This window comes from Lonchura striata, chromosome 1A, assembly GCF_050655825.1.
Source record: "Lonchura striata isolate lonStrDom1 chromosome 1A, ASM5065582v1, whole genome shotgun sequence".
NCBI lineage: Eukaryota > Metazoa > Chordata > Aves > Passeriformes > Estrildidae > Lonchura > Lonchura striata.
In genome coordinates, this window is record NC_140741.1 from 45,377,192 (window position 1) to 45,404,476 (window position 27,285).

At 36.3% G+C, this 27,285-nt stretch overlaps 1 protein-coding gene across 4 annotated transcripts in view; it reads left to right on the forward strand.

Moving 5' to 3' along the window:
- Positions 1-27,285, forward strand: part of USP15 (ubiquitin specific peptidase 15) — a 61,489-nt gene that overhangs the window by 24,991 nt on the left and 9,213 nt on the right. For 3 of the 4 annotated variants that reach the window (XM_021547421.4, XM_077783489.2, XM_085568421.1), the window contains 5 exons: positions 9,950-10,033; positions 16,316-16,460; positions 25,240-25,413; positions 25,748-25,906; positions 26,578-26,802. In XM_021547421.4, coding sequence (XP_021403096.1) covers positions 9,950-10,033; positions 16,316-16,460; positions 25,240-25,413; positions 25,748-25,906; positions 26,578-26,802 — 787 coding nt within the window. The remainder of the gene's footprint in view (positions 1-9,949; positions 10,034-16,315; positions 16,461-25,239; positions 25,414-25,747; positions 25,907-26,577; positions 26,803-27,285) is intronic. The other variant, XM_085568420.1, reaches the window with a different exon arrangement.

Genomic DNA, 27,285 nt, shown 5'->3' on the forward strand with positions numbered 1-27,285 from the left:
CCCACATATACACTGCTTAACTTTGTTGATTTCAACCAATGATATACATTATCCTACTTAATAATGGAAAAAAATTCCATAGTAGAAAACTGTAAAACTCAGTATATTTTATTTAGATTTCTGTTTCAAAGCGCAGTGTATCTGTCAGGTCAACACAGATTTTATCAGTATTTTTCTTACATGTAAATATTTTCATTGACAACTTGTTCCTTTTGTCTCCAGAGCATAATATTTACCCACAAAGTTTATTTGAATTGCAGCCTACATTACCATCATGTGGCTTTTATTCTTTGTAGGGCTGTCATCAGTTAATGCAGAATGATGTTTGTTTTGTTTTCTATTTTTCCTACTGCTGTTATCAACAGCACCTTGATAATGGCAAGTCAATAGAAAGAAAGAATTGTGTGTTTTTCTTCATTTAACTATTTTCAATGTTATTTCCAGTATCTAAATAATTTTCTCTTGATTTTGAAGAACAGTTGCAACCATTTAATTAATATTATGTCAGCCTTACAAATAGTTAAGTGTGTTTCTTGCCTTTGTTGGCTGGTTCTTGATCGTATCTTTCATAAAAAAGTTTAAGTTCTTTTAAGTTCTCTTTATTCCTTTTAAGATTATGTATACATGTAGTTAAAACACACTGTTCTAAAGCATTTTTATAGTATCATTGCTTATTATTTGAAGGACAGTGTTTCTTTATCTTCAGTGTTTTATCTCAAGCAGTTATATTTGTAACACTATTTTCTATTAAGTTATTTAATGAAGTCTGAGTTCAATTTAAGATTAGTATGAACAGTATAATCTTTCTTATCAAGATGTTGTAACACAAGGCTTTAAAGAATGTGGAGCAATAGAAAGAATGGGATGCTAAGAACTTGAAGTTTAATGTCTGACCTCAAAAAATATCTAGTAGAAATTAAAATTCTTAGTCAAAATTTAGATGCATCTTTGAAAGGTTAAAAGAACTTACATAACTGGATTATTTTGGAAGTTTTGGTTAAATGATATTCAGGTGATGGTATCTGCTTATCTTCTGCCAAACATCTTTTCCATTTTATGGAAAGCATTCAGGAGCAGTACATAAATTGAAGAATATCTCCAGGAAAAATATTTGATCTGGGAGCAAGTGAAATGCTCATTCAGAATGCTGGTGTCATAGGAGGCTCATCCTCATCAGCACATGAGGATGAATAGTATTACTGTGAGGTTGGGTATGGTTTTGAGATTTGGCAGCTATCAGAAAGTTGGGAATTTGATATTCAAATACACGTAATAATGGAAAGTTTGCAAAATTTAGTGAATTCAAATAGCAGCTATCAACAGGCCAGGACAGGTAATAGGACCGGTTTTTACATCTGTTTAATACTCCATTAACAACCTAATAAATGTTTAAAGGGATAGAAGTATTAAACTCACTTTGGAGTTTTCTGTGTGATGTCCATTAGGAGTATTAGTTTCTCAACACAAATAGTGTATATCCACATATGTTCCTCCATTGGTTACACATTGGCTCAGTGCTAAAATTACCTCTTTGTAATGCTTCTTTTTGAAGAGTACAAATTGTAAACAAATTCTGATGTATAAAAGGCCATATTTAGAATTGTCAAAATATAGGATATTGGAAAGCATGAAAGATGATAAAGCTTGAAAAGGCAGGATAATTTCAGAACATGAGCTAAACTATTCTAGAGTTTCACCAAATAGTTGAAGTTGGAAGGCATCTCTGCAGATTCTCTGGTCCAACGCACTTGCTCAAAGACAGGTCACCTAGAGCAGGTTGCTTGGGACTGTGTTCAGATAGGTCCTGAGCATTTCCAAGGATGAAGGCTCTACAGCCTTCCTGGAAACCGCATTCCATTGTTTTATAACTCCTATTTTCAAACAAAGTCCTTATATCTACAAAGAATTGCCAGTGCTTCAGTTTTATACCTACTGCCTATTCTCAGTGGAAATCCCTTAGAAGAGTCTTCCTCCATCCTCTTCATTCCCTCCCACTGGTTATTTATATATTTTGATAAAATTGCTTTGGAACCTTCTCTTCTCCAGTCTGAATGGTCCCAGCTTTCAGCCTTTCCATAGAGGTCAGATGCTGCAATCTTTGATCACCTTTGTGGTGTCTCACTGGACTTGGTCCGGGATATCTCTGTCTCTCTGGTATTGGGGAACCCTCTGGTATTGGGGAACCCAGCTCTCCAGGTGTCTGTAGCCAGTTCTGAGTGGAGGAGAAGGATCACCTTCCTTGACCTGCTGACAGTGCTTTTCTCAGTGTAGGACACTGGGCCAAGGTGGTTGGCCCAAAGACACACTGCTGGTTCATGCCCAGCTCTTTGTCCAGCAGGACCCCAGGTGGTTCCCTGCCAAGCTGCTTTCCATTTGTCACCTGCCCACACACCCACTTCTTCCCAGTGTCTTGGTTCTTGGCATTGTTCCTCCCCAGGTGCATGCCTTTACATTTCCCTTGGCTGGACTTCAGTAGTTCCTGTTTGCTCATTTTTCCAGCCTTTTGAGGTCTGTCAGACAGCCGAATCTATATTGTGACAATTGAAAATGAGAAACAGTAAGATGGGAAGGTGTTCTGCATAGTTTCTCTACCCCTTTTTCGCAGAAGCATAACAGCAATTTTTATATTGCTTCTTCTGGCAATTTTTCTGTATTCCTCCTAGTACAGGTGATGATTGCTGTCAGTTTATCATAAGAAGTATGTTAAATGTGTGAGCATGTTTTCTTCTGTAAGAAAAGAGCATACTAACTTTGAAAGTGGCCAGGTGGGACCTAAGTTCAGTACAGGAAGGAGCACTTTTGAAAATGATAATTCTGTTTTCCTTGAGAGTATAATGAATTTGTACAAGAAAAAAAGATTTATTATCATCATAATTTTCCCTTCTTCTGAAATTAGAGAGGAGTGATTTTAAGTTTGCGATCCTTTTCATGTAGGAGCAGAGACCATGCTGTGCAATTAATTTCTGGACTGTATTCAAGCTTACCAGTGTTTGCATTTGTTTTATGCATACTGTTCTTCTAACTTCTCAGCTTACTTAATTTTGGAAGTAATTGCTGTATCCACTATAAAAGCCCTGCATGATTTAATGATATTTACTATTGTGTCATATTTTAATGTTGCTTAAAATGTTTTAAGCATTAAAACATTTTAAGGCTGTAAAATGGGTTTTAAAACCCATCTTGGGTTTTTTGTCTGAAAGTATCTGATTGTGGTGTACATTCTGGAAATGTTCGCAGGGTTAGGTTTAGAACAGTTGGATTTTTTGCTTTCTGAGAGATTGTTTATATCAGCTATTGGAATGCTTCTTGCTCTGGGAGGTTGACTTCTATGAAAGTTTCTCTTTATTCTGGAATGTCTTAATACCTGTTCCCATAAGAGGTATTACTTAGTAGTAATCATCGTTTTTGGAGAAAATTTTGTTATACTAATATGTCTGTGAGTAGCTTTCTCCTCAGTGTCATGCACATGACAAACTTACACAAATGTACAGATCTCAGTTGTTTTTGTAGCTTAGTTGATGCTGATCACAGTATTTAATGAAGATTTGAAATCTCTGTGCAGACTTTTTTAATCTGTGTCCTTATATGGGAAATTATTCTGCATGTAGAAAAAATAGCTAATCCTGTTTGAATGGATTATTATTTTCAAGATGCTGTTTTAAACTAGAAAATAAATATAAATTTTAAAAATCTAAAATTGTGGTTCAGGTTACTTGAAGAACTATACTACAAAATCAAGTTACTTATGTTCAGGAAAAACTGTACATCACTTAAAACCTTTCAGCCAATCAGTGTTTTTAAAACTTAAGAGAAGAAGAAACAAGGAATTCAAGTTTTGACATTCCATGGATTACTGACTGAATAGCCAGGACAGGGTTTCTGTTAGTTTTCTGTTAAGTTGCTACCTGTTTATATGCAAATATAACAGCAAGTTAGGGAAGCATACAAAAAAGCTACTACTAGGTTATTTCTTCCTAATCTTAAAAAAGTGCTGTAGCTGGATTTTTCTAGAAAACTTAAAAACATTTTAAATCTACTGATCCATCCTATTCTTTAAGTGTACTTTCTATATAGTAAAAAACTAAGATTTTTTAATTACTTGTCAGTCTATATCTCTGTGTGTATATTAAAAGTAATGGATTTCATTCTGATACTTCTTTTATTTAGATATCACTGTGGAATAAGTCATCCTAATCTAATAGCTGGCCACTTAGCATAATTTACTGATGACCTGTTAACTTTAAAACAATTTTCATGTGTGAAAGGGAATATGTTGTTGGTAGTTGGGGCATTTTTTGACTTACAGAAAGGTGAGACTGCACCCATTCATAGCTTAGTTCTTTTTCTCCTTGTAATAATGAATGTTTTCTTACTATTTTTTTCAGATTTTTTTCTTGTTCAAACTGTGCGCCTTTTTATCTTGGAAAAGCATTAAAGGCCCTTTCTTGATTCTTTTCTTTTACTGGGCTGGGCCCCATAATGTTTGTTAAGAGGAGGGAACAGAAGGATAAAAGATGTTTAGCAGTCCTTTTAAAAATATTTAATATTTAAAATATTAATATTTATCCAACTTTTTAATGAAAATATATTGATGAATCTTCAAAGGAAAGAAATGTGTTGGGTTTTTTTTCCCTGAGCAGTTGTTATGCAGACAGATGTGCTTTTCTACTGACTTTTCTATAAGAAAGAATTCTGGTGTATAGAGCTAACTGGGGACTTACTGTGATGTATTAAATTGTATAAGCAAGAGCTGTCATCTTGTTTGTCAGCCAAAAGCTAGACTGCCATTTGCTGATAAATATTGAGATAACCATGTGTCTGAGCTCCTGTGGGTAAACATCAAACATTGGCGATGTTCAACAGACATTTCCAAGTTAATTTAACAAACATATTCACTAAATATGAATTAATGGAGGATTGAAAAACTCTAAACAAATGCATGTCCTCAACATTAATTTTTTTGATTGATGAATGTTAAAATATCAACTTTTTTTTACTGCATATTCCCCAAAGAAGTGTGATTAGCTAAATTAATTAGGGTTTGTAAAAAGAGAATCATCTAACTAAGGCTTGCTATAAAATTGTATGTTAGGCCAATCAGAGCTACAGCTTTAAGGGAGTCCTTGATAATGGAAGGACCTCTTGAGATAGTATGACTTAGTTCCCCTACTTAGGCATGGGAAGCTGTAGCAGATTGCCTAGGACCGTATCCAGGCATATTCTCTATCCTGATGGAATTTTATTTATTTTGTTTTATACCCATAGACTTTTGTCCTTTCAGGGGGCACCACTGAGAAGGTTCTTGCTCCATCTTCTTCATTCCCTCCCACTGGGTCTTTATACAAATGGTAAGATCATTCTGGAGTCTTTTCTTCAAGCTGAATGGTTTCAGCTCTCTCAGCTTCTTCACATAGGTACAAATGCTGCACCTTCATGGTGTCTCACGAGTCTTGCTCCAGAATATCCCTGTCTTTCTGGTATTCAGGAACCCAGAAGTGAACCCAGCACTCCAGGTGTCTGTAGCCAGTTCTGAGGGAAGGAGAAGAATCACCTTCCTTGACCTGCTGACAGTGCTTTTCCCAGCGTAGCACGTTGGCCCAAGGACACACTGCTGGCTCATGTCCAGCTTTTTATCCAGGAGGACCCCAGGTGGTTCCCTGCCAAGCTGCTTTCCACTTGTCACCTGCCCCTCCAGGAGTAGGATTGAATGCTTTTCCATCCATCTCACTGTACACTTACATAACCCATGTTTCATCTGCTTGACTCTGAGGGTGTTGCAGGAGACACTGTCAAAAGACTTGAGGAAATTGAGATAAACCACACCCATTGCTTCCCCATCATCTGCCAAGATAGCCTTCTGTGAAGAGATTACTGTCAGGCTGGTTAAGCACGATATCTACTACTGCTTTCACTCAGACACTTTCTCTTCACATCCTATTTGGGTCAGAAGCTCCTTATTCATCCAGTCAGGCTTCCTGCTGCCTTTAGTTAATTTTTTACTTCTCTGGATGGACCATTATTGAGCGTAAGAGAACTTAATGATCTTAAAGGTCTTTTCCAGCCTAAATGATTCTCTGAATATCATCCAGCTCTCTTGGGGGCCCCTCTTCTCTCCAGGGTTGTATCCCATGCCACTTTTCCAAGCAGATCCCTATAAAGGCTAAAGTCTGCTCTGCAGTAATCCAGAGCTGTTTTCCTGTTTTCTGCCATGCGCTCCCTCTGGATCTCAAATTTCACCACCTTGAGGTCATTTTGGCCAAGGCCCCAGCCTTCACATTCCCAACTAGTTCTTCCTCCTTGGTTTTAAGTATCAGATACATCTGAGAAGCTCTCCTTATTACCTCCTCAGTCACCTGCATCAGATAGTTGTCCTTAGTTCATTCCAGAGCCTTCCTGCATTTTTTCGGCCTGCTATGTTGTCTCACCAGCAGATCCCCTGTAAGTACTGGGGTCTGTGTATGGCTTATCCAGAAAAGTCTTATCTGCCTTCCTTTATCTTGATCCAGTCAGTCTGGGTGCCCCCAGAGGTAAAAAAACTCTTCTAGCTGCAGTTGTTTTTGCTGATGTCCTTATTTATCTCCTTGCTGTTGGTCCCTAGGGGAGTTCTAGTGCAGTTTAACCATACGGTTAATAAAGTATGTGTGCAAGTGAGTATCTAATGTGAGTTACCATGTTATTTTGGCATACTACTGCAAAGTGGGTTTTATTAACCTGTCTTTTGCTGTTAAGATGCTAAATTATAATGAATATTTTTTGTGGGGGTTGTTTGTTACATCATTAAAAAGTTACTTTTTAAAATTACCTGTTAGTTTCTGCTGCTGTTGTAGCTATGCTGAGAACTTGGTTTACTCTTCTCCTGCATTTGAGAAGCAAGCCATTTACTGATTTAGTAGACCTTAACTGGCTGACTGGTTTCTTTTTGTTTTTATATATAGCAATTATACATTGAGTTTTAAAATTTAAAACTATATTGCATTTGAATTTGGTTTAAATTATATAAAAGCTTCAGATTTTTCTTGAAATGTTCAATTTCAGTTCAAAATTACTCAAATCAAATAGCTTCTTCTGAAATAAATACATGTTTGAACGTCATCATTTAACTATTGTTCTGGATTTAAATGGGGTTAAATTGACTTCAGTTAGGTATCTTCTGTGGACAGTCCGTAAAGAAGTAAACTTCTTTGAAGACAATATCAAAGAGAAGGATTTAGATTGATAAAGGAAATTACAGGAAAGCTTTGTGAATGTTGATCAGAATACTTGAAAAATTAACTAACATGTTCTTCATATGGTGATACATAGAATGGTTTAGGTTGGAAGGGACCTTTAAAGTCTGATCTAATTTCTTCTCCCTGCCATGGGCAGAGGCTCCTTCAACTGGACTGAGTTGCTCAGAGCCCCATCTAACCTGACCTCAAACACTTACAGGGATGGGCCATCCAGTTTCTCTGTCTAGCCTATTCCCGTGCCTTACCACCCTCACAGAGAAGAATTTCTTCCTAATGTCTAATCCAAACCTACTCTCTTTCAGTTTAAAGTCACTCCCCCTTAGTCCAATGACTACATGCCCTTCTGAATAAAGTCCCTCTCCAGCTTTTGTAGCCCACTTTAGGAACTGAAAGGCTGCTCTAAATTTTCCCCAGAGCCTTCTCTTACCCAAGCTGAATAGCCCCAAATCTCTCAATCCCAAAGTCCTCATAAGATAAGTGCTCCAGACCTCTGATCATCTTGTGGCCTGCCCTGGACTCACTTCAACAAGTTCATGTTCTTATGCTGGTGGCCCCAGACATGAACACCTCACTCCAGGGGTGTGTCACAAGAGCAAAGCAGAGGGAGAGAATCACCTCCCTCGCCCTGCTGGCTCCACTGCTTTTGATGTAGCCCAGGATATAGTTAGCTTTCTGTGCTCACATTGCTGGGCTATGTTGGGCTTTTCATCCACCAACATACCCAGTTCTTTCTCTTCAGGGCTGTTCTCAACTCATTCTTTGTGCTGCCTGTACTTGTGGTTGGGATTGCCCTGACCCAAGTGCAAGACCTTACATTTGTCAAGTCAAACTCATGGAATTTGCATCAGCGCATCTCTCAAGCCTGGTCCCTTTGGATGGCATCCATTCCCTCCAGAATGCCAACCACACAATACAGCTTGGTCTTAACAGCAAACTTGATGAGCATGTATTAATCCCTCAGTCCACATCACTGCTAAGCAGCACTAGTCCCAGTAGCGGTTTGTGAGGAGCATCACTGGTTTCCACTTGGACACCGAGTCGTTGACCACAACTCCTTGAGTGCAACCATCCAGCTAGTTCCTTATCCATCAAGTGGTCCATCTGTCAAATCTATGTCTCTCCAGCTTAGAGACAGTGTCTAATGCTTTGCAGAAGTCCAGGCTGATGATGTCAGTGTTCCCTCATCCACTTGTTTATTTGGTTTTAGAAAGCCACTAAATTTGTCTGACGATATTTGCCCTTAGTTTACAGTATGTTGGCTGTCCCCAGTCACCTCCTCAGTCTTCCTGGCTGGATGGCCCATAGCAGACCCCCACTATAATCTTGTCTGTCCCTGCCCACCCTTTATGCCTTACATATAAGGAATATATGTAAAGGATTGTGGATCCCTAAGAGGAGCTCCCAAGAGGTTCCTCTGCCTGTCCTTCCTAAAGAGTCTATATCTTTTCATTACAACACTCCAGGAATAGTAGCCATCCCACCATTTTGCCAGTGATGGCTATAGGATCTTACCCCTCACAGGCATATGTACATCTACAGCTCCTTTTGTGTTTTGCCCATTCTTGTGTGTTTGCATGGAGGCATTTAAGTGGGGCCCTCAACAAAGCTGAGGTGCTGGCTGCAGTGGCTGGAATTCTTTTGTGCTGTGCTTCATGTTCATTACTCCTGACCTCTGAAACTTTTCCAGGCTCTGGGATCAACTCTTGCTAGCTCTGGCATCAAATTGGTGTGAATTTTGTGGATAGAGGTTGCCCCTTCCCCGGCAACTTTTCTTTTGGAAAAGTATATTAATAGAAAGTTGAAAATAAATGTGAAAAGATACTTGGGAAAATTCCCAGTGTAAAAATGTTTATTTCCTTACCAAGTTTAGTTCTTGTAAGGTGCTTAAAAAGTCCTGAGCATGAAGAAGTTCTTCTCTTAATACAGCAATGTGTACTTTGAAGTTTATCAATGACAGCTAGAACTCCAATTCAGTTGGAGTTACATTGGGCCCACAAAACCAGGAAGTTACATGAACTCCTTTGAGTATGCTGTCTTTTCCTTGCACACCTGTAAGATTTGCTTGAGAACAACACTGCAAGATAGTTGTAAATATTGTATTTGTTATATTCAGAAGTCTTTGATGAAAATAAACAGTATTCTTGTATTTTAAAGTAGTCCCAAACCATGAGGATAAGTGATAATGCTTCTACTTTTGGCAAAAAAATATTTTTAAAAATCCAGTGCTGTGCATAATATAGTGAAATTTTCTAACAATATTACTGAGACAATTTTAACTAAATGGTTCCATGATGCTATTAAATTAACATGAAGCATTTATCTTAATCATTTTTGTATTTCATCTCAACATCCATTTAGTTTGAAATGAAAAATTAATAAAATTCTCATATTAGAAACTTTGCATTTTAAGTTTTAGAACATCAGAGTATCTACAGTTGTACTATAAGCTGAAAGCAATTTTTTTAGCACAGTGGCCAGTGCTTTTCTTTTGGTTTTTGATAGCTCTGTTTCTTCAACAAGTTATAAAAGTTTTAAGTACTGTGAAACATTTCAAGTTTTAAAAGACATATTCTGAGGGTTGCATGTCCTGGGTATTTTTAGTACTTTGCCCACTTCTAAAAAAGTATTTATTTATCTGCTTTGTTCATTTGTTATCTTTCTTTCATAGTTTTTAATATCTCAGCATTTTTGTCTAATTTATCATTTTCATATTTTTAAAGGTCCCCAGGTGCATCAAATTTTTCAACTTTACCAAAGATCTCTCCATCTCTATCAAATAATTATAACAACATGAACAACAGAAAGTAAGCAATATACCTTAAAACATTATTTAATCACCCCAGTGTAATATAAAAAAAGTTCAATGTTTTATAACTCCTAGCTTAAGGATTTTGAATTGCTTTGCAATATTTGGCTTGTGAATTGTTATTAGTTACTATTTCATAGTGTAGGTAATGCGGACACCAAGAAATGAAAAAACATCAGAAATGTTTGTAACTCTTACTCTTCAGCAGGGAAGACTTTAAAAAGAATTTTGGCTGTTGTAAGGAAAGGTATAGACTTAATTTAGTGTTTATAATCTAAAAATACATTGTTGCTATTATTATCCTGCCTGAATTTAAATGCACAACGAGAAAAGTACCAAGTACTTATCCTTACGGCGATCAGGTTTTCACTTGTTTATTGCTCCTAAGGTATTAGAGCAGCATATGTGACATTACACTTTGATTTCAAATCATGACAGCTGAATTGTGTAATTGTGTTAGTTGTAATGTAGCCATCAGCTTAACTTCTGTTTCTTAGTGCTAGAACACTTGAGAGAGATCAGGCTGTGTGCTTGGCTGTTACAGTGAACAAAGGCTTAGTAAGAGACTTGTCACTTTTACATACTTTCTCCTTTATATTCTGAATTAGAAGTTTTAAAAATAAATAATATGAAAAGCTTTCCTATTGCATTGGCCAACTTTTTGTGTAATTTTTTTGGTTTTGTTATTGTATACAACTGTAAAAAAAGTTGGTCAATATAGAAAAATATGGAATTATTTCACTTTAGCAGATAACAGAGCATCTTTCAAGTGCTTGAAACCAGAGGGCACTCATCTTTAATGCAAGCTGGGGGAGTTGAAGATCCTTATTCTTTCAGTTCATTCAAATTTTTAGTATTTTTCTAAAGATGTTCTAAACATATTAATTCTAAACATTGTGATCACATTTGAAGATGTTAAATATTTAAAAAGTGACATAAACATTAAATATACAATATCTTCCAGTTAAATTCTGAACTTATCAGAAGTGATTTTTCCTAAGAGGTGAAGTGTCACTTGTGCTGCTACCAATTGTGAGTAGTCCCAACTCTCACAGTTGAAATCTATGTAATTAACTGCAGTCTTTTGTACTCTGTGTGTGAATGTGTAGTAAATAAGAGGAGTATTGTGTATATGACTGTGCAAAATGTTACTTGACCAGAGCTGAGCCTCCAGCTGAAAACTAATTTCTTCTTCTGGTGTTTAAGCAAAAGGCAGTGGTATTGCCAAACCAAACACTTAACAGTGACCTTTTTTTAAGGAACTGTGATTTTAAATCAAGCCATCAAGGCTTTATTATTTTCTTTTTTTTAACATTAGCTTCTTCCTGGGAATATAGAGGCACTTATGAAACTTGTTGTCAGCTGTTGCAGCTTTTAAAGATAGTTTGTTCATGTGATTTACTTGATTTTATTTCTTGATTTATTTTGGAGCCAAAATGTGGGCTTTCAGAACATAAGGAAAAATTATGGGGTTTGGAGGTGTGTGTTTGTTTGTTGTTATTTTGCAAGTTAAAATTTTCAAAAGAAATATGTTTTTAAAAGGAAGTCATATAAATTTCAGATTTGGTAAGGAATTGGTCTTTTTAAGTGATTTAACTATAATTTAAGCATTTGTAAATCAGTTAATAGGTATACATGTGCTCTGTACTATTATGAAATACCAGTCATTTTTCTCTTTTATATCAAAACATAGCACATCTGGATGTTATGTGAGACAGATATTCAGTGCAGAAGTATATGGTTTTCCTTACAATGCAGTAATCCAATTTTGATGACTTTAAAATCTTTTATAAATTACAAATTAATAATTTAAGATGTAATGCAGATGAATCTTTAGTAGCACTTATCTCAGAGTCTTTGTTCAGTGATGAAATCATATGCATTATACACTTTGTACTTTAAAGTACATACTTTTGCATTAAGAATTTTTGGCTTTAAATAGTAAATGGAAATATATGTCTCATATTTAATTTGATTATATAACTTTGCATTAAGAATGTTCTGCTCTTCTTGCAAATAATTCCTTGTCTAAGAAAATACTTCTTTTTCATTAATTAATACCATCTTTGTTATTTTCTTAGTTAACTACTAAATGTCAGCTTGGTCTGGAATTTTTTTCCATGCTTATGCTTCTGCCTTATTTATATTATATTATATTGCACATTGTCCTTAGTATATTAGTGAAATTATACATTTGTGGCTTTCTAGGATCTGTTGGTATCTCAATCTGGGCATGAGATGCTGTGACTCTAAAGGAGATACCAGCATTTGTTTTGAAGATCATTTTAGCTGACAAATATGATTTATAAGGCAGAAAAATCAAACAACAGGTTGTGTGTATTAATGGTCATAAATCCTAGTCATTGCAAGCCTGCTTTTGCAATTCCTTGAGCTCACCTATAGAATACAAATTATGTTAAAAATCTGGAATAATCAGGTTCTTTGTATGGTACACATTTCTGTAATGTTTTTCTAATCCAGGAGATATTCATTCTGTGTAAGAGTAAGCCTCAGCTTGGTAGATAATTCATTTTGTGTTGAAGTAGTTATACATTAGATATGAGAAATAACTTCTGCAAATTTTATCCAGTTGAAGCCTTCATTTCTGTAAATGTGAGTTTGCCTTTGATGGAATGGAGGATTCCAAATAATTGACCATTAATATTCTTTTGCCTTTACCAGTGATGTTATTGAAAGAATAACGCAGGAGGGTTAGCATAATATGTGTTAGTGGATTCAGAAGAGCAGGGAGAGACATACATCTTTTAGGTCTTACTGGAATTTCTGTTTATTGCTGTTAATAAAGCAATACATATCATATACAGTGTTTTTTAAATTATGTGGGATGGAGATTAAAAACACCTGAATGGGGATTTTGCTTGGGAAATTAAGTGAGAAGTTGTTCTGTTTCCTTCATTTGTAACCATTGCTTTAGGCTCCTAAAATGACTTGTTTGCATCATTTAGTAGTGTCAGCCTGTCAAGATGGATAGCTGGCAGCTTTATTCATATGCTTGATATATTTCAATATGCTTATTCTAAGAAATATAAGTGTTTATTACATTACATTACCTCTAGAAATGGTTTCTTCATGTTGTACCTGACACATAACCAAATATTATGACAAAGGCAATTTAAATATTTTATAATGTTGTCTTCTGCTCTCCAGACAATGATAAAGAACAAAAAATAAAGATAGTAATTTTTATGTAGTGACATGGGCCTCTCCTCCTGCTTCAGGTATCTCTAAAATCTGATGAAACCTGATAATAGGTTTCTTAAAGGGGCTGATCACAAAAATTTCACATTGCACATTGGCAGTGCATTAAAATGGTTGAAATATTAGAGTTCAATAAGTCTTACAAACTTTTAATTTCTGGGTTCATTATTGCAACTCAAATTCCTTTATATATGTACCTGTTGGTACATGGCATTCCACTGTCAAATTATGTCTTTTCCAAATCCAGTGATGCTTTTCCAGTCTTCTCTGTTCAAAATCCATGCTTTGCAGAGCTCTAATTGTACGAGTGCTCTGAGTTCATCATCACCATTTGAAAGCTTCTTTAATGTCTAAAGGCACATATAGAAGGTACAAACAAGTAATTTCAGATCTAGCACATGCGATTCAAAATTTATAGATGTACAGGTAGTAAAATCTCATTTGGAAACCTCCTTTTACCATTTTTGCCATTTCAAGAGCTCTGTTCAAGGGTCTGAAGATGGTTTCATGTTTTCAAATCTTGCTTTACTTTTGCGAAGCAGTTTTTTCCAAGAACTATTAGTGATTTCTTTCTGTTACTGCTCTTACTTGACTGGCTTATCCTCATACTAACCCTCTGCTTTTCCCTGCATTGTTCCTTCATTCAAGGTAGGAAAGTTTTTCAGGAAAAGCAGCTGGAGGCTTGGGGACATGCAGTTATCACAAATTACTTTTTATAGGATATTTCTGTTTGAATTAAACTAATGTAGACTTACCTTGCATCTTGCTTTCCATTGTTAGCTACTTATTATTGACTGTTAATAATAATTTCTTTTTCATCCAGCTCAAAAGCATAAAAAGCAGAGCAACAACATAATTTATATAAAAATAATTTTTCCAAAACAAAACAGTTTGCAGATTGATGGAGCTGTAAAGAGACATCTCCTAGTATCCTGGAAACAGTAGGCAGTGTTTAGTAAGATATATTTTGATAAAATATCATAGAACCAAGAAAGAAAAAATTTTTAATAGACCTGACTCACAGGAGGAGTGGTAATCTTAATCTCTTAACCCATTAAATATATTTCTGTGGGCCAGTACAGAAGATAAAACAGCTCTGAAATATCTTTCCCTTTTGAGAAGTAAACTGACTGTCCCTTAGAGTAAATACACACTGCATCTATCTGCACTGCAATTATCTTCAACTAAATTACTGTCATGGTACTCAGTTAATTTGAGAAAATCTTTCACATGAATAAGCTACAACCACAAAATACCAGTTGGCTTTCTAAACTTTGTCCCTCCAAAGTTGGCAATTTGTGAAGGGGAGAAGGCTGCAGAGAAGGAAATAAAAATGCAAATCTCCAGAGGAATTATATTCAATTTGTTCATTATCTCTGCATCTAAATTTCAAATAGATTTTTTTTTGTTAAGCATGTGAAAAATGTTATCTGTAAGTCAGGTCAGGACAGCAGTAGGAAGTAAGCGAGGCTGAAAGTAGAAGCTTGTTGTGTACCCTGTGTGTGTGCATTTCTGTTACTGCTGTGCACTGTTGGGTTGGTTGTACTGTGGGGCTTGCATTAGCACCAGTGCAAGCTAGTGGGTTTGATTCCTGGAGAACTAGGGCTTACTACCCTAAGGTAATTGGAGTTCACTGTAGTAACTTGGCTGCAACTGGGAGATGGAAGGTAATTTTTCCTGGGGATCTCTCATACATGGGTGGATACTAACTTTATAGCGTTTTTTAAATTGAGAATGACTAGTAAACACAATACCTCTTAGCTACTTTGGGGGCAAGCCAGAGACCAGAGAAAATGGATATGTATAGAAAAGGGAAGGACTAATGGGAGAGTCAGCTATTAAAAAGAGATGAGCAGATGTAAAAGTTTGATAACAGCAGCTTTATGGACACTGGAGGTATAAACTACACAAATTTCTAAGATCGTTGAAAGAGGGAGAAATTTCCATCCCTTTCTGTTTCAAATTTTTGGTAATTTAAATCCATCAGTTTTTTATGAAAAGTGAGTAACTGTGCACTGAGGAGACTATTGGAATCCAGTAAAGAGCTTGATAGTGTTCAGGAGTAATGGCTGGAGTGTAACATTTGGGCACTTGAATCCTCAGACTTTTGCAATTCCAGAACTCAGTTTTTTACTAGGATTGACTCTTTGCACTGCATATTTTTCCTTCATTCTTAGCATTTGACTTTAAAATATTTTTCATCTTGCTTCTAATGTGAATGAACTTTCGCTAAAGCTGCAGTCACACAGATTTCATTTTGATCAGTGCCTAAAATGGTTAAAGCGGTTGTGGTTTCTTGGTTTTTTTCTTACATATTACAAAACATTCTCTTTGCTTTTTTTAGTGTTCTCAGGTATTCTCACTTTACTGTTTTGATGGTTAGTTTGTATTTGACGCTTTTGTATTTCATCTGGAAACAAATTGGTTTAATATCATTGTTTTACCTATTTCAGTCTTCTACAGTTCCTTCTATCTGCAAACAAATGCAGCATAGATTTATATAGAAGTTGTTGCAAGGCATTTTGCGCATTCCTTTACCTCTCAAGGCTTTTCTGCATTTGCATGCTGGATTGTGCTGTCCTAGCAGGGAAGCTATAAATAGACTGTCTGATGCAGTGAGGCAGCTATGCCACAGTGGCCTTGGAAATCTCAGCTTTCACCTGTAACTCTGCATTCCCATTCCCACTGACCTCACTCTTGCAGTAGCAGGATGCAAAAGAAACGTAAATGATTGATTGCTGCTGGTGGTGTCTAAAGTCTGAGTGTTTTAAATATGATGGAGCAATGAAGAATAGAGTAAGCTGTGAAGCTGCTCCTATAAAAAAGGGGTAGGGATGTAATAATTGCAGTTACTGCAGTACGTTTGATTTTGGTTGTTTGCACAGGTGACTTTTAAATTGACATTAATGCTATTACATTAAAGTTAAGTGTTTTAAATCTTTACTTGTTCGCAAAAGTTAGTTTAACGTTCTTAATAATTTAAGCCTATAAAGTACTTGTATGCTTTAAAGTACTATAGAGTACATGTTTGCATTGTGAAAGATGTCTTGTTTTCTTGCAGTGTGAAAAATTCAAACTATTGTCTCCCATCATATACTGCTTATAAGAATTATGATTATTCAGAGCCAGGAAGACATAATGAGCAGCCAGGCCTGTGTGGCCTGAGTAACTTGGGGAATACATGTTTCATGAATTCAGCAATTCAGGTATGTACTTTAAAATAAAATCATCTGGTGTTATTACTTGAAAATATTCTCTTGTTTTATTTTGTAATTTTCAAAACTTATGTTAAGAGATCTGATAAGTAGCAGGATAGGATTAAAAGCGTAGAAATAATATATCTATTGGTATACTTTAAAAGTTGATTTACATAGCTGCATTCATAATGATCAATGTCAGAAAGAGGTTTGACCAGTGTTATACGAGTGAACTCTTGAAGTGGGATTCTTTGCTTTTTGTGATAATTGCCATTCATATATGTTACAAAAACTGCCTTTTCCTTTTGAAATGCACTTAGATACCAATTGCAGCACTAAAAAAAGTGTCAAAAAGTAGATGACTGATAGATTACTGGGCCTTTATTTCTGACTCGTTATGTACTTCTAATGTGCAGGTTAACATGCAGAAACCTTGGAAAATATTTTCCTTTGACCTTTCCTCTCAGAATAGCTATTTCATGGATGAGGTATTTTACAGGAATGTGTTAGCTTGTTCTTTTCTATGAATGCAAGAGAAATACTAGTATATCTACTATTACTCTACCAAGATGAAGCCTTAGTGTTCTAATTTTAAATGGAAGCTGCAGTTCTAGAATAATTAACAGTCAGAACTAGGAGTTTTGTTTGGTTATGTTTAGTTCTCAAGAACTACCAAACTCTGTTTGGTTATATTTAGACTCGCCTTTCCTGTCATTGGAGCAGTCTTCTGTCACAAAACTGTGATATGTATTTTAAGTTCTTGTTCACATATTTTCCTGCTGAGTATGGAAATATTAGATCTTAACCAAACATGCTAAAGAGTTATCTTCCTTTACTCCTTGGTCATTACAAGAGTTCTTGGCTTATGGTTCTGATTTCTTTGAGTAAAATGAAAGAAAACCCAAAAATACAACCCAAACGTTGCAGTCGTTCTTTAGCCTGATGGAATAAAAAAGGAACTTCAGGTACATTTGTATGAACTTGTTGAAATTTGTTCAAAAGAAAAAATGTTCCAGAGTGTCATAGCATGTGTAGATACTTCTGTCCCTTCTTTGTGATGACAGTCAGTGAATTATTTGGCCTTACTTTTCTGTAGTTTCCTGTTACAGGTAGTTGCAGAGAGCCAAAAGCTCTCCCCTTAGTTTTATCTTCTTTGTATTGAACTAATGCATACAGCTCTGCTTTTCCTTGTATATTGTTGTTCAGCCCCTTGACCATGTTGGTGTCCTTTCTGTGCTCTTTCTTACACTGCGGAGCCCGAAACAGGACAGTGCTCCTGCAGCAGTCTCACAAGTTCCAAATGGAGGGGAAGGTTTGCTCCCTTTTGACCTCAGTTGCTAATACAGCCCAATTTGCAGCTGGATACCTTCCCCATGGGGATAACAGCAGGATCACATTTCCACAGGAAGGACTGCTGGGTCATATAATGCAAAACTGCTTTCTAGCAAGTCAGCCCCCACCTGTTAGTGGTATATAGGGTAATTCCATGCTTGTTCCATACTTATTGATATAAGGCATCCATAAAATTAAACTTGTTTCAAAAAATGTTTCCATGAAGAGCAGTTGAACGGTGCAGAAGGTAATTAAATATTTTTTAGCATGCTACCTGAAAGATGGCTTAACTGAAAGGGGGAAGGACATGCATTTTGCAGCGTCCGTTCTAATTAAAAGTGCTACACGTAACCTCTCTTGATTACCAAATTGCTGTTGGAAAAAACAGCGTGTGTTTTTGTCTAGTGCGTCAACCAGAATTATGTTTTAGAAGTTGAATTCAAATAATACTCTTGCTACATAGAGAAAGGTTTTTTTATGATTCTACCTTGTTCATCAAGCTGTACAGGTTAAATAAGGATAATTTTATTTACGTATGCAAACTTTAATTGAACTGGTTTATATGATTTGCATATATGTAATTCAAAAGTAACCTTTAAGTTAGAATTCTAAGCATGGGTTGTTGCCTTTAGTAGTCCTGTGTAGCATAACAAACTTGTTACATGTCACATCATTATCCCATTGTGTTAAATGGATTTCATTCTGAGGTCTGTATTAGAAATTATATCAGCTTTTACTTCATTGCTTTTCAGTTACTTTTAGAGAATTAAGTTTTCAAATAAGTTCCTGAGAAACTGTAGTGTAACTACTAAATAAATACAGGTTTGCTGGCTACCACGACAGTGCTGTGGGTAAGAAAATGAGAGGTTTATTGAGCAGTGTAGCTTTTAGTTTGGCATGGTACCTTTGTGTCCTTGAAGGTGTGTTTTTTCAAATGCATTGTTTAGTGGCTTTCTTAGCAAGGAAATGTATCTTTCAGTTTATCCTACTGTATGTCTTAAAGAAAGTACTGTTCAGAGTTTAATGTTGTCTAGGAAATCCATGGAAGTGCTTTTTAGCGGAAGTATGATGTGTTCTTAACACACTGAGGTCTCACAGGCTGCAGTTTTCGTCTTGCCACCACTTGCATCTTTTCTCAGTCACACAGAAAGCATGCATTTCATTTTGCTAATTTGCTATTAATTTAATGTTTTATCAAAGTAACATTGGATTATTTTGGCTGTAATGCCTATAGCCAGAGCACTCTGAACATGTTTTGATCTGTCTTAGTGTTGAAAGCAATGAAAAGTTAGGCTCAAATAGTATGTGAATGGCAAAATTGGGAATTCTTCTTGGGAATATTGGCTGCTCTAGACATTTACCTGGGTGATGGAGTACACCCTCAGCAAGATGAGAGATCACACAAATCTGTGATGAGGAACTGCTATACCAGATGGCTGTGCTGCCATTCAGAGTGACCTCAGCAGGCTGGACCTCATGAAGTTCAGTCACAGGAAATGCAAAATCCTGTGCCCTGGGGGTAATAACCCCAGGAATTAGTACACACTGCAGTAGGGTGTCAGTGGCTGGATGGAAAGCAGCTTGGCAGAGAAGCACCCAGGATCCTGCTGGACAAAAAGCTGAACAAAAAGCCAGCAGTGTGTTCCTGTGGCCAAGGCAGACAACAGCATCCTGGACTGCACAAAGAAAAGTATTGCCAGTAGGCTGAAAGAGGTGATCTTTTCCTTCCACTCAGCACTGGAGAGACACCCCCCAAGTTGAGTTCACTTCTGGACTCCCCAGAGATTTTAAGGGAGCAAGTCTGGTGAGAGACCACACAGGTGATCAAGGATTGCAGCATCTGACCTGTATGGAGAGCCAGAGAGCTGGGACCATTTAGCCTGGAGAAGAAAAAACTCCAGAATGATTTTACTATTTTTGGAGGTACCTGGTAAGAAAAGTAAAGAAAACTAAGCCAAATGTTCCTCAGTGGTGCTCACTGAAAGAAAAAGAGGCAATGACCACAAACTAAGGCATATGCAATTCCTAAATATAGGCAACTTTGTTCTAAAATGGGGTTTATCAAGCAGTGAAGTATGGTTTTCACGGAAACAGTGAAGCCTCCATCCTTGAAGGTGCTTAGAACCTAACTGAACGAAGTACTAAGCAACCTGCTCTAGGTGACCTATCTTTGAGCAAGTGGGTTGGACCAGCGAATCTGCAGTAATGCCTTCTAATCCTCCTCTATTTTGTGATTCTCCAATCTGCTCTGGTCAGCTGCTTTATCTTACCTATCCTCCTAAGGTGTACAATTGTGCTAACACAGGGCTGGTTTTCAGGATAAATCTGTTTTCTTTAAATAAAATAGTTTACCGTAGAGTACTGGACTCTGAAATAGTTTCAATTCCATGAATGTACTGAATGCTCTGCTTCGATCACTTCCATTCCATTCCTGCTGGGTGTGATCACTGTAGCTTCCTTCAACCGAAGCAGAGTTCAGTTGATCCATTTTCCAGCTGATTGCCAGATCTTCTCTCAGATCTCTGTGCTTTCCCAGGAACATTCAGGCCCCTTGAGTGTTCACGTAGGACCCATTTCTGCTTCACAAGGCACTGCGTTTCTCACCCAGCTTCTCTTTGATCTTGTCTCATGTACAGTGAAGATGATTTGCATCAGAGCTGCTATCAATGTTCCTTGACAAAGAGGGACCATTCCTTCACACAGCTTTGTCTCCTGAGTCTGACAAATTTGTGTGAATGTTCTTGCCCTGTAAACATTCTTGGTAGAAATGTGAACATCCTGGCAATGTCTTAAATTTTGTTGGAAGTTCTTTAGTAGATCTTCAATTTACAGGTTAGACTTGCCCCTTTATCCTTTTGAGTGATTATTGTGGAGACCTTTGCCCTTCCAAGTTGGGTTTTAAGTGTTAAGAAGCTCAGGACAACTGGAGGACAGATGATGAAGAGATAGGTAAGATCCTCTGTGGGATTACAGACAGCTGCAAGCTGAATGAGAGTAAGGCCAAGAAGGTTAAAATACCATTGTATATCTCACAAGTGCTGTTCTCTTACCACTATTCCTTAATTTAAAAAAAACAATAATTCAGTATTCTTATTTGGTTGTACTGGAACTTTTGTACAGTTCTTTTCAGATTCTTTTCAAGGGAGAATTCCATGTATTTATGTTATTTCAGTGTAAACACCTACAGCTTGATTTTTTTTCTAATTTGGCCTAAATGTCTGCTTTTGCAGATCTGAACTTGAAATAAAACAGGAAAGAAAAAAGGGAATATGTAGATTTTATTAAATAGATATTCTTATGAATACTTGAACCCATATTAAAAAAAGTATTTGGCAAGCATATGTTTCATTCACATTCACTTAGGTATATAGCTATATTCTAAGCTGAAAATAAATTAGAAAAAAATGAGTCTCATGAAGCATTGTTGTGCTGCCACCTGTGGATATTTCCCAAGTATTACTTTCCTATTCTGGTGGGATATTACAGATTACAGCTCTATGGAAGTGTTTGGGGTTTTTTTAATTTCTTTTACAGTAAAAATGTGAGAGTTCCTAAATTTTCATTTTGTGATTAAAAAATCTGAGAAGAAAAAAAGTAAATCTTTTCACTAAAAACATTCATTTTTTTCAAGATTTTTATTTTTATGCATTTTTTCCATCAGTGTGATTATATGCATCTGACTTCTGAAGAAGCTTTGCAGTGGGTATTTCAGAAGGTTTTTTCTTCAGAAAGCTGAATCATTCACTCTTATGTTACTTATGGCTGTGAGTTTATCTAGACAAAAGATGGCATATTTCACCAATACCTGAAATTATTAAATTTTTACTGTTCTGTTTTAGTTGCCATAGGCTGTGGAGTTTGGATTAAGGAGAGTGTTAACTAAGTGCTTTTTGCCATATTTGATGGTATACAGACAAAAGTAGGATAGACACAAGTAGGTGTAAAGTAAATCAGTTTTTTTCCTAGGTCTTGGATCTTCTTTTCAGTCTGGCAGCTCTTGGTCTTTTGTTAAAAAGCTGAAATATGACATTTCAATGTTGCTTGCATAAAATTCTTAGTAAGTAGCACCTGAAGCTGAGGAACCAGGACATTTAGAGGAATATCAAATTTTCAGTGTCTCAGTTCATGATCCTACTCTCTCCTTCTTATTTCCCCAGTTCACTGGTATGATAGGTAGTGATATTTTATTTATTTTGGAAGTTTATTTTTACCATTATTTTTGTGCACTATTCAGCATGGGATGTGAATAAATGTTTCCTTGTTCCGTTTGGATTATAGAATGATTTGTGGAACTTCAGGAGGTTTCTGGTGCAACCTCCTGCGCAAAGGAAGTTTGGCTCTGAGCTCAAAACAGGTTGCTGAGGGCTTTATCCAGTTTGCTCTTGAAAACCTCCCAAGGAGGTAAAGACTCTTAGTTCCACTGCTTGACTGGTCCTACAGTGAAAACTTTTTTTCTTATATTCTTAACCTCTCATATTTCAACTGTTGCCAGTTTAGTTTCTTCCTAGTATGTGCCACTGTGAAGAGCCTGGTTCCATCTTCCCCTTAACTTCCCTATAGATACTAGAGGGCCTCTCTTGGGGCTCCCTCAGTCTCTTCTGCAGCCTGAACAAGCCCTGATGCTTCAGACTTTTCTCACAGGGCAAGTGCTTCTAGGCCACTGATGGTCTTGGTGGCCCTCTTTCTTCATTCTTTTTTCCCTTTCTATCAAGTCCGTGCAAACTCTTATATCAGAATTACTTCTTACTTAAACTACAGAGATTTAGAAGAGTATGACTTGACTATTCTTATTATATTTCCTGCTTCTGTGAAGGTTTCATAGGACAGGTAGACTTGGAAACATTATCATGGGCTGGTGTTGTACACAGTATTCCATTGAGGCTGCAGCATTGAGAAGTGTATATATGTGTGTCTGTATAATAATAATACTAAATATTATGATTTTTTTTTTCATTTTCCTGTGCATCTTAATAACTTTTTTCCAGGTTATTAATATGTAACATGGAAGTATGATTTCAGTGTTAACTTTTGTCATGCTGAAAATTAACCTTCTCTCCTGTGGTTTGTCTCTTGGAGTTTCAACCTTCTATTCCATACTTCCCATGATCTTTTCACTAAATGACCAGCTCAGGTTCAGAGAACTTTACAGAAATTTTGTTGGTTAAAGAAAACTTGTAGAGACAGCAGTACTTGAAATGAAGTGACATTCTGTTACCTGTTTAGTTCACAAACAGTTTTCAATAGATTTACTGTGTTTGTTTGCCTATTTTTGCTGGTGTTCTCCCTCACCTTTTGGTATACTTTTAGTTTACTTATTGTCTGTGCTTTGAAACAAACAGATTACCCCAAATCACTAGGTTGAAAAGGACACATAAATCTGTAACTTTACCATCCAGTAGGTTTCTTTGTTTTGGTGTCTTGGTTTTAAAAGACACTTTCCATAATGCTTTGTTGATAACCCACAACATATGACATGAGAAAATAAGAATGGAGGAGTCCCTTCAAATTGGTTTCTGGATGTTTTTTTTCCCTCTGACTTTAATAGTGATCTTAAATAATTCTCCATTGTTACCCTTTTTGAAGCGAAACATGTTTGTAAGCATTTAGCTCTGTCAGTTGCATTGAAAAGATCAATGCATATATGGCCAACTTTATGAGCTCCTCTAGAAGCTACTCTTTTAAAAATTTTGGTATCAGGTATTTTAGAAAAATGTGTCAGCTCGATACCTCAAAACTTGCTGTGTTGAGATAGACATTTATACATTTCTTGACTACCATCAATGTCATCATTATGTTGTAATGTGGACATTGTTAAAGGAAAAAGGGAAATTATCTGTAATAATCTTCCTGACTTATACTACAAATACTAATTAATATTCTGAGAAAGTGACAAAATCAGTTTATCAGGTGAAAACTGGAAACTGGTAAATTATTTTTTTGATGGAATCCACATTGTCAGGACGTTGTATAATAACGCTTGATTAACAGAAAGACCTGTAGAAAAATACACTATTTTTGCATTATTTAGTTCCTTGTGTTGGACATTGCTCACACTAAACTGAACAGTTGAATTGATTTCATCTCCTAAACCAGCCCAAAAATAATCCAGAAGACAACACATCTGTGAGGTAGGAGGAGTTGGGATCACCACTACTGAAAGTAAAAGCTCTTTGCCATATAGCAAGAGAAAAATGAGATTTTTTCAACCGAGTGTCCAAAAGGGTCTGTAATACCAGGAATTTTTTTTTGCAGTGTTGACAGATCCTGAAAACTTTAGGTGAGGAGGAAGAGAAAGGAAGGAGTTTGATATAGGCATGAAACTCAGCTCTCTACAGCATATGACTGGTTTTGCTTTGTAATATTGCACAGGTATGATAGGTAGATATAGGAATAACTTTTTTTTTGCCCTGCTCAATAAAGTTGCAATTCCTCCAGTCTAATTCTTGTATCTTATGCAATAGCATAAGTGGAGCTCCTCCCCTTTATTTACAGAGAGGCAGATGAGACTGGTGAAATACTTGACCTTTCCTCAAATCTTGCAATAAAGGAAAGAATGCAGAAAATCTTAAAATATTTAATGAACAAACTCTTAAGAATATATGCTAAGGCATGGCATGGGGATTATTCCTGAATGGTGAAAACGTTCATGCTTAAAGGAGTATGAAGAATAGCACACAAAAATTCAAAGTGAAACTGTAAATCATACTTCAGTGATTACATCCTGCTGTCTCCAGATGCTGAGAGAAGAGACAAACTGGTACAGAGGATAAGTGGTTATTTCAATCTAAAACAAGGTCCTTGCTTTCCTTGGACTAATTTCAGCTGTAAATAGCATCACAAGATTTAAAAGAACATAGCAAGGGCTATAGCACTGTGATTCGAAGTCCAGTCCCTCTAGCGTAGATTGCTGTCTCCACCAGCATCCATAAGCTGATATTAACAAAGAGAAGGAAAAGGCCAAGCATACTCACCTTCCCTCGCCTGCCAAATAAAATAAATATTTTTCAAATGTTGCTCTGAATATGTTCTAATTTGAAGTAATAAGCCCTGTTGCCTCTCTTTCCCAAACATGCAGTCGCCACTTTGCGCATCTATCACAACTTCTATCAACAAGTTTTGTAAGGCCGTTCATGTCTCAAGAAACACCTTGTTTTGTTCGTTTAAAATCTTGGTACAAATTATGTTGTCATGCTGTGGTTGTTTGGACTACTCTGTTTTATAAATTTGGAGGTAAAGCTCTTGACAAATATTATCTGTGCATAACTTGTAATGACAGCTGTCGCCAGTCTTGGTTTAAAGGCATTATTTGTTTCTGGACAAGATTGTTTAGGCTTTTTCTCTTTTCCTTCCAGGTACTAGACATTACAGTTCATGGCTGCTTTAACAAAATTAAAACATTCTTTGTTTAGACCTGATTCAAATTACTGTTCTAAAAAGTCTGTATTATTTTTTGCAGTGTCTCAGCAACACACCTCCTCTTACAGAGTACTTCCTCAATGATAAATACCAAGAAGAGCTGAATTTTGACAATCCGTTAGGAATGCGAGGTGAAATAGCAAAATCTTATGCCGAGCTTATCAAGCAAATGTGGTCAGGAAAATACAGCTATGTTACCCCAAGAGCATTTAAGGTCAGTAGGGAAATTACATTGAATGTACATTGTCAGTTTTGGTTTTGTACTTCTACATATACTTAGAGAAATATGCAAAAAAAAGGAATTTTAAGTACTATTTATCAGTGTGCAGTTCATTCATTGAACAGGTAGACACCTGCTTACTTCAGTAGTTGTCACCTGTCCTTGTGCTTTGGTCTTTGAGAATTAGTTTTGACTTCCTGTCTCCATTAAAAAGCTTACCTTTTATAACTACAAGTTCTACCTTTTCAATATGCTGTTATAGCATCTCAGAAGTATGCTCTTTCTGACAATTAAAGTATCAGAAGTGTTTTGCATTTATTTTTCTTAGACACAAGTGGGACGATTTGCACCACAGTTTTCTGGTTATCAGCAACAAGATTGTCAAGAGCTACTGGCTTTTCTCTTGGATGGTTTACATGAGGATTTGAATAGAATTAGGAAAAAACCTTATATTCAATTAAAGGATGCTGATGGGAGACCAGACAAGGTAAGGGTTTGAGAGCTGATCAGCTTCATTTTATTCAAAGTTGTATGCTGTAAGATACTTCTACATGATTATGCACAGGAAGGTTGTGGAACTGATTATGTGGGGCTTTTTCTGGAGGACATTTCAGAAAATAGGACAAAACTTTAAAATTGAGATCTTGAGAAACTGTATAAATTTCTGTTTATTTTTAAGATAAAGGGGGGGAATGGGAGGATGGTAAGCCCTTTTTTTTTAAGACTTCATTAAGACCATCTTGTTCAATGCTGAGTTCAGTTGGAAAAACAATTTTTGTTCTGTTGTTCTTTTATTTTTATATCTACAGTATGCAGCATTCTGTCTCTCTCCAGTACTCTTACTTTAGGGAAACTCTTCTTTTGTTATGAGTATGAGTTAATTCACATGGAACTTTGGGTTTGTCTGCTTTTTGTCTTCCCCCAGGCTACTTGAAAGTCACTCTCTAGATTGTCTAATACCACTGACAGGATCTCTGTCCTAGGAAAAGCATACATTTTAACCTGCAAACCTGATAGTAGTAACATTCCTTACAGGTCCTTTGCAGTGACATTTCTGTGTTTAGGTGGTTACTGAAAATGTGCTGTCAAGGACTTTTACTAATGTCACTGTTCATTTCCTACTACTTTGTCATAACCCAGATCATGCTTTGTTTACAGGTGGTTGCTGAAGAAGCCTGGGAAAACCATTTAAAGAGAAATGATTCCATCATTGTAGATATATTTCATGGCCTTTTTAAATCTACCCTAGTTTGTCCTGAATGTGCTAAGATATCTGTAACCTTTGATCCCTTTTGTTACTTGACACTTCCATTACCCATGAAAAAAGAACGCACTTTGGAAGTTTATTTAGTTAGAATGGATCCACTTGCAAAGCCTATGCAGGTAAGCAGCTTAATTTACAAACACTTTCATTCATGAGGCATTAACATTGAACCCAAGTTTCTTTACACAGTGCAAATTTATAAGCAAATCCAACAAGCTTTATTTTTCTGGTATGTGTTCTGAAGTCTCACTTAGGAAAGTGGGGAATGCTATACATACCTGAGGAAGACTGTACATGCCTTGTACAGTTTCAAGAAAGAATTGGTAATTTCTTTATCTTAGTAGGGCTTCTTAACCTTTAAAATGTATGTTGACATAGTTTTTTGAGAGCTGCTGTGATAAATTTTTATGTTTATAAAAATACTTATGCACTTAATCCATAAGACTTAATTTCTTGGTTTCTTAATCACAAAGGGCAAATACTTGTAATAAGTGGTGCAATAAAAAACCCGTGATAAATATATTGGAGAGTCTCAAATGTGCTCTCACCTCATAGTTAAAAGAAAAAATTTCAGATGAGATTTCTTTGTGAAAAATATCCCT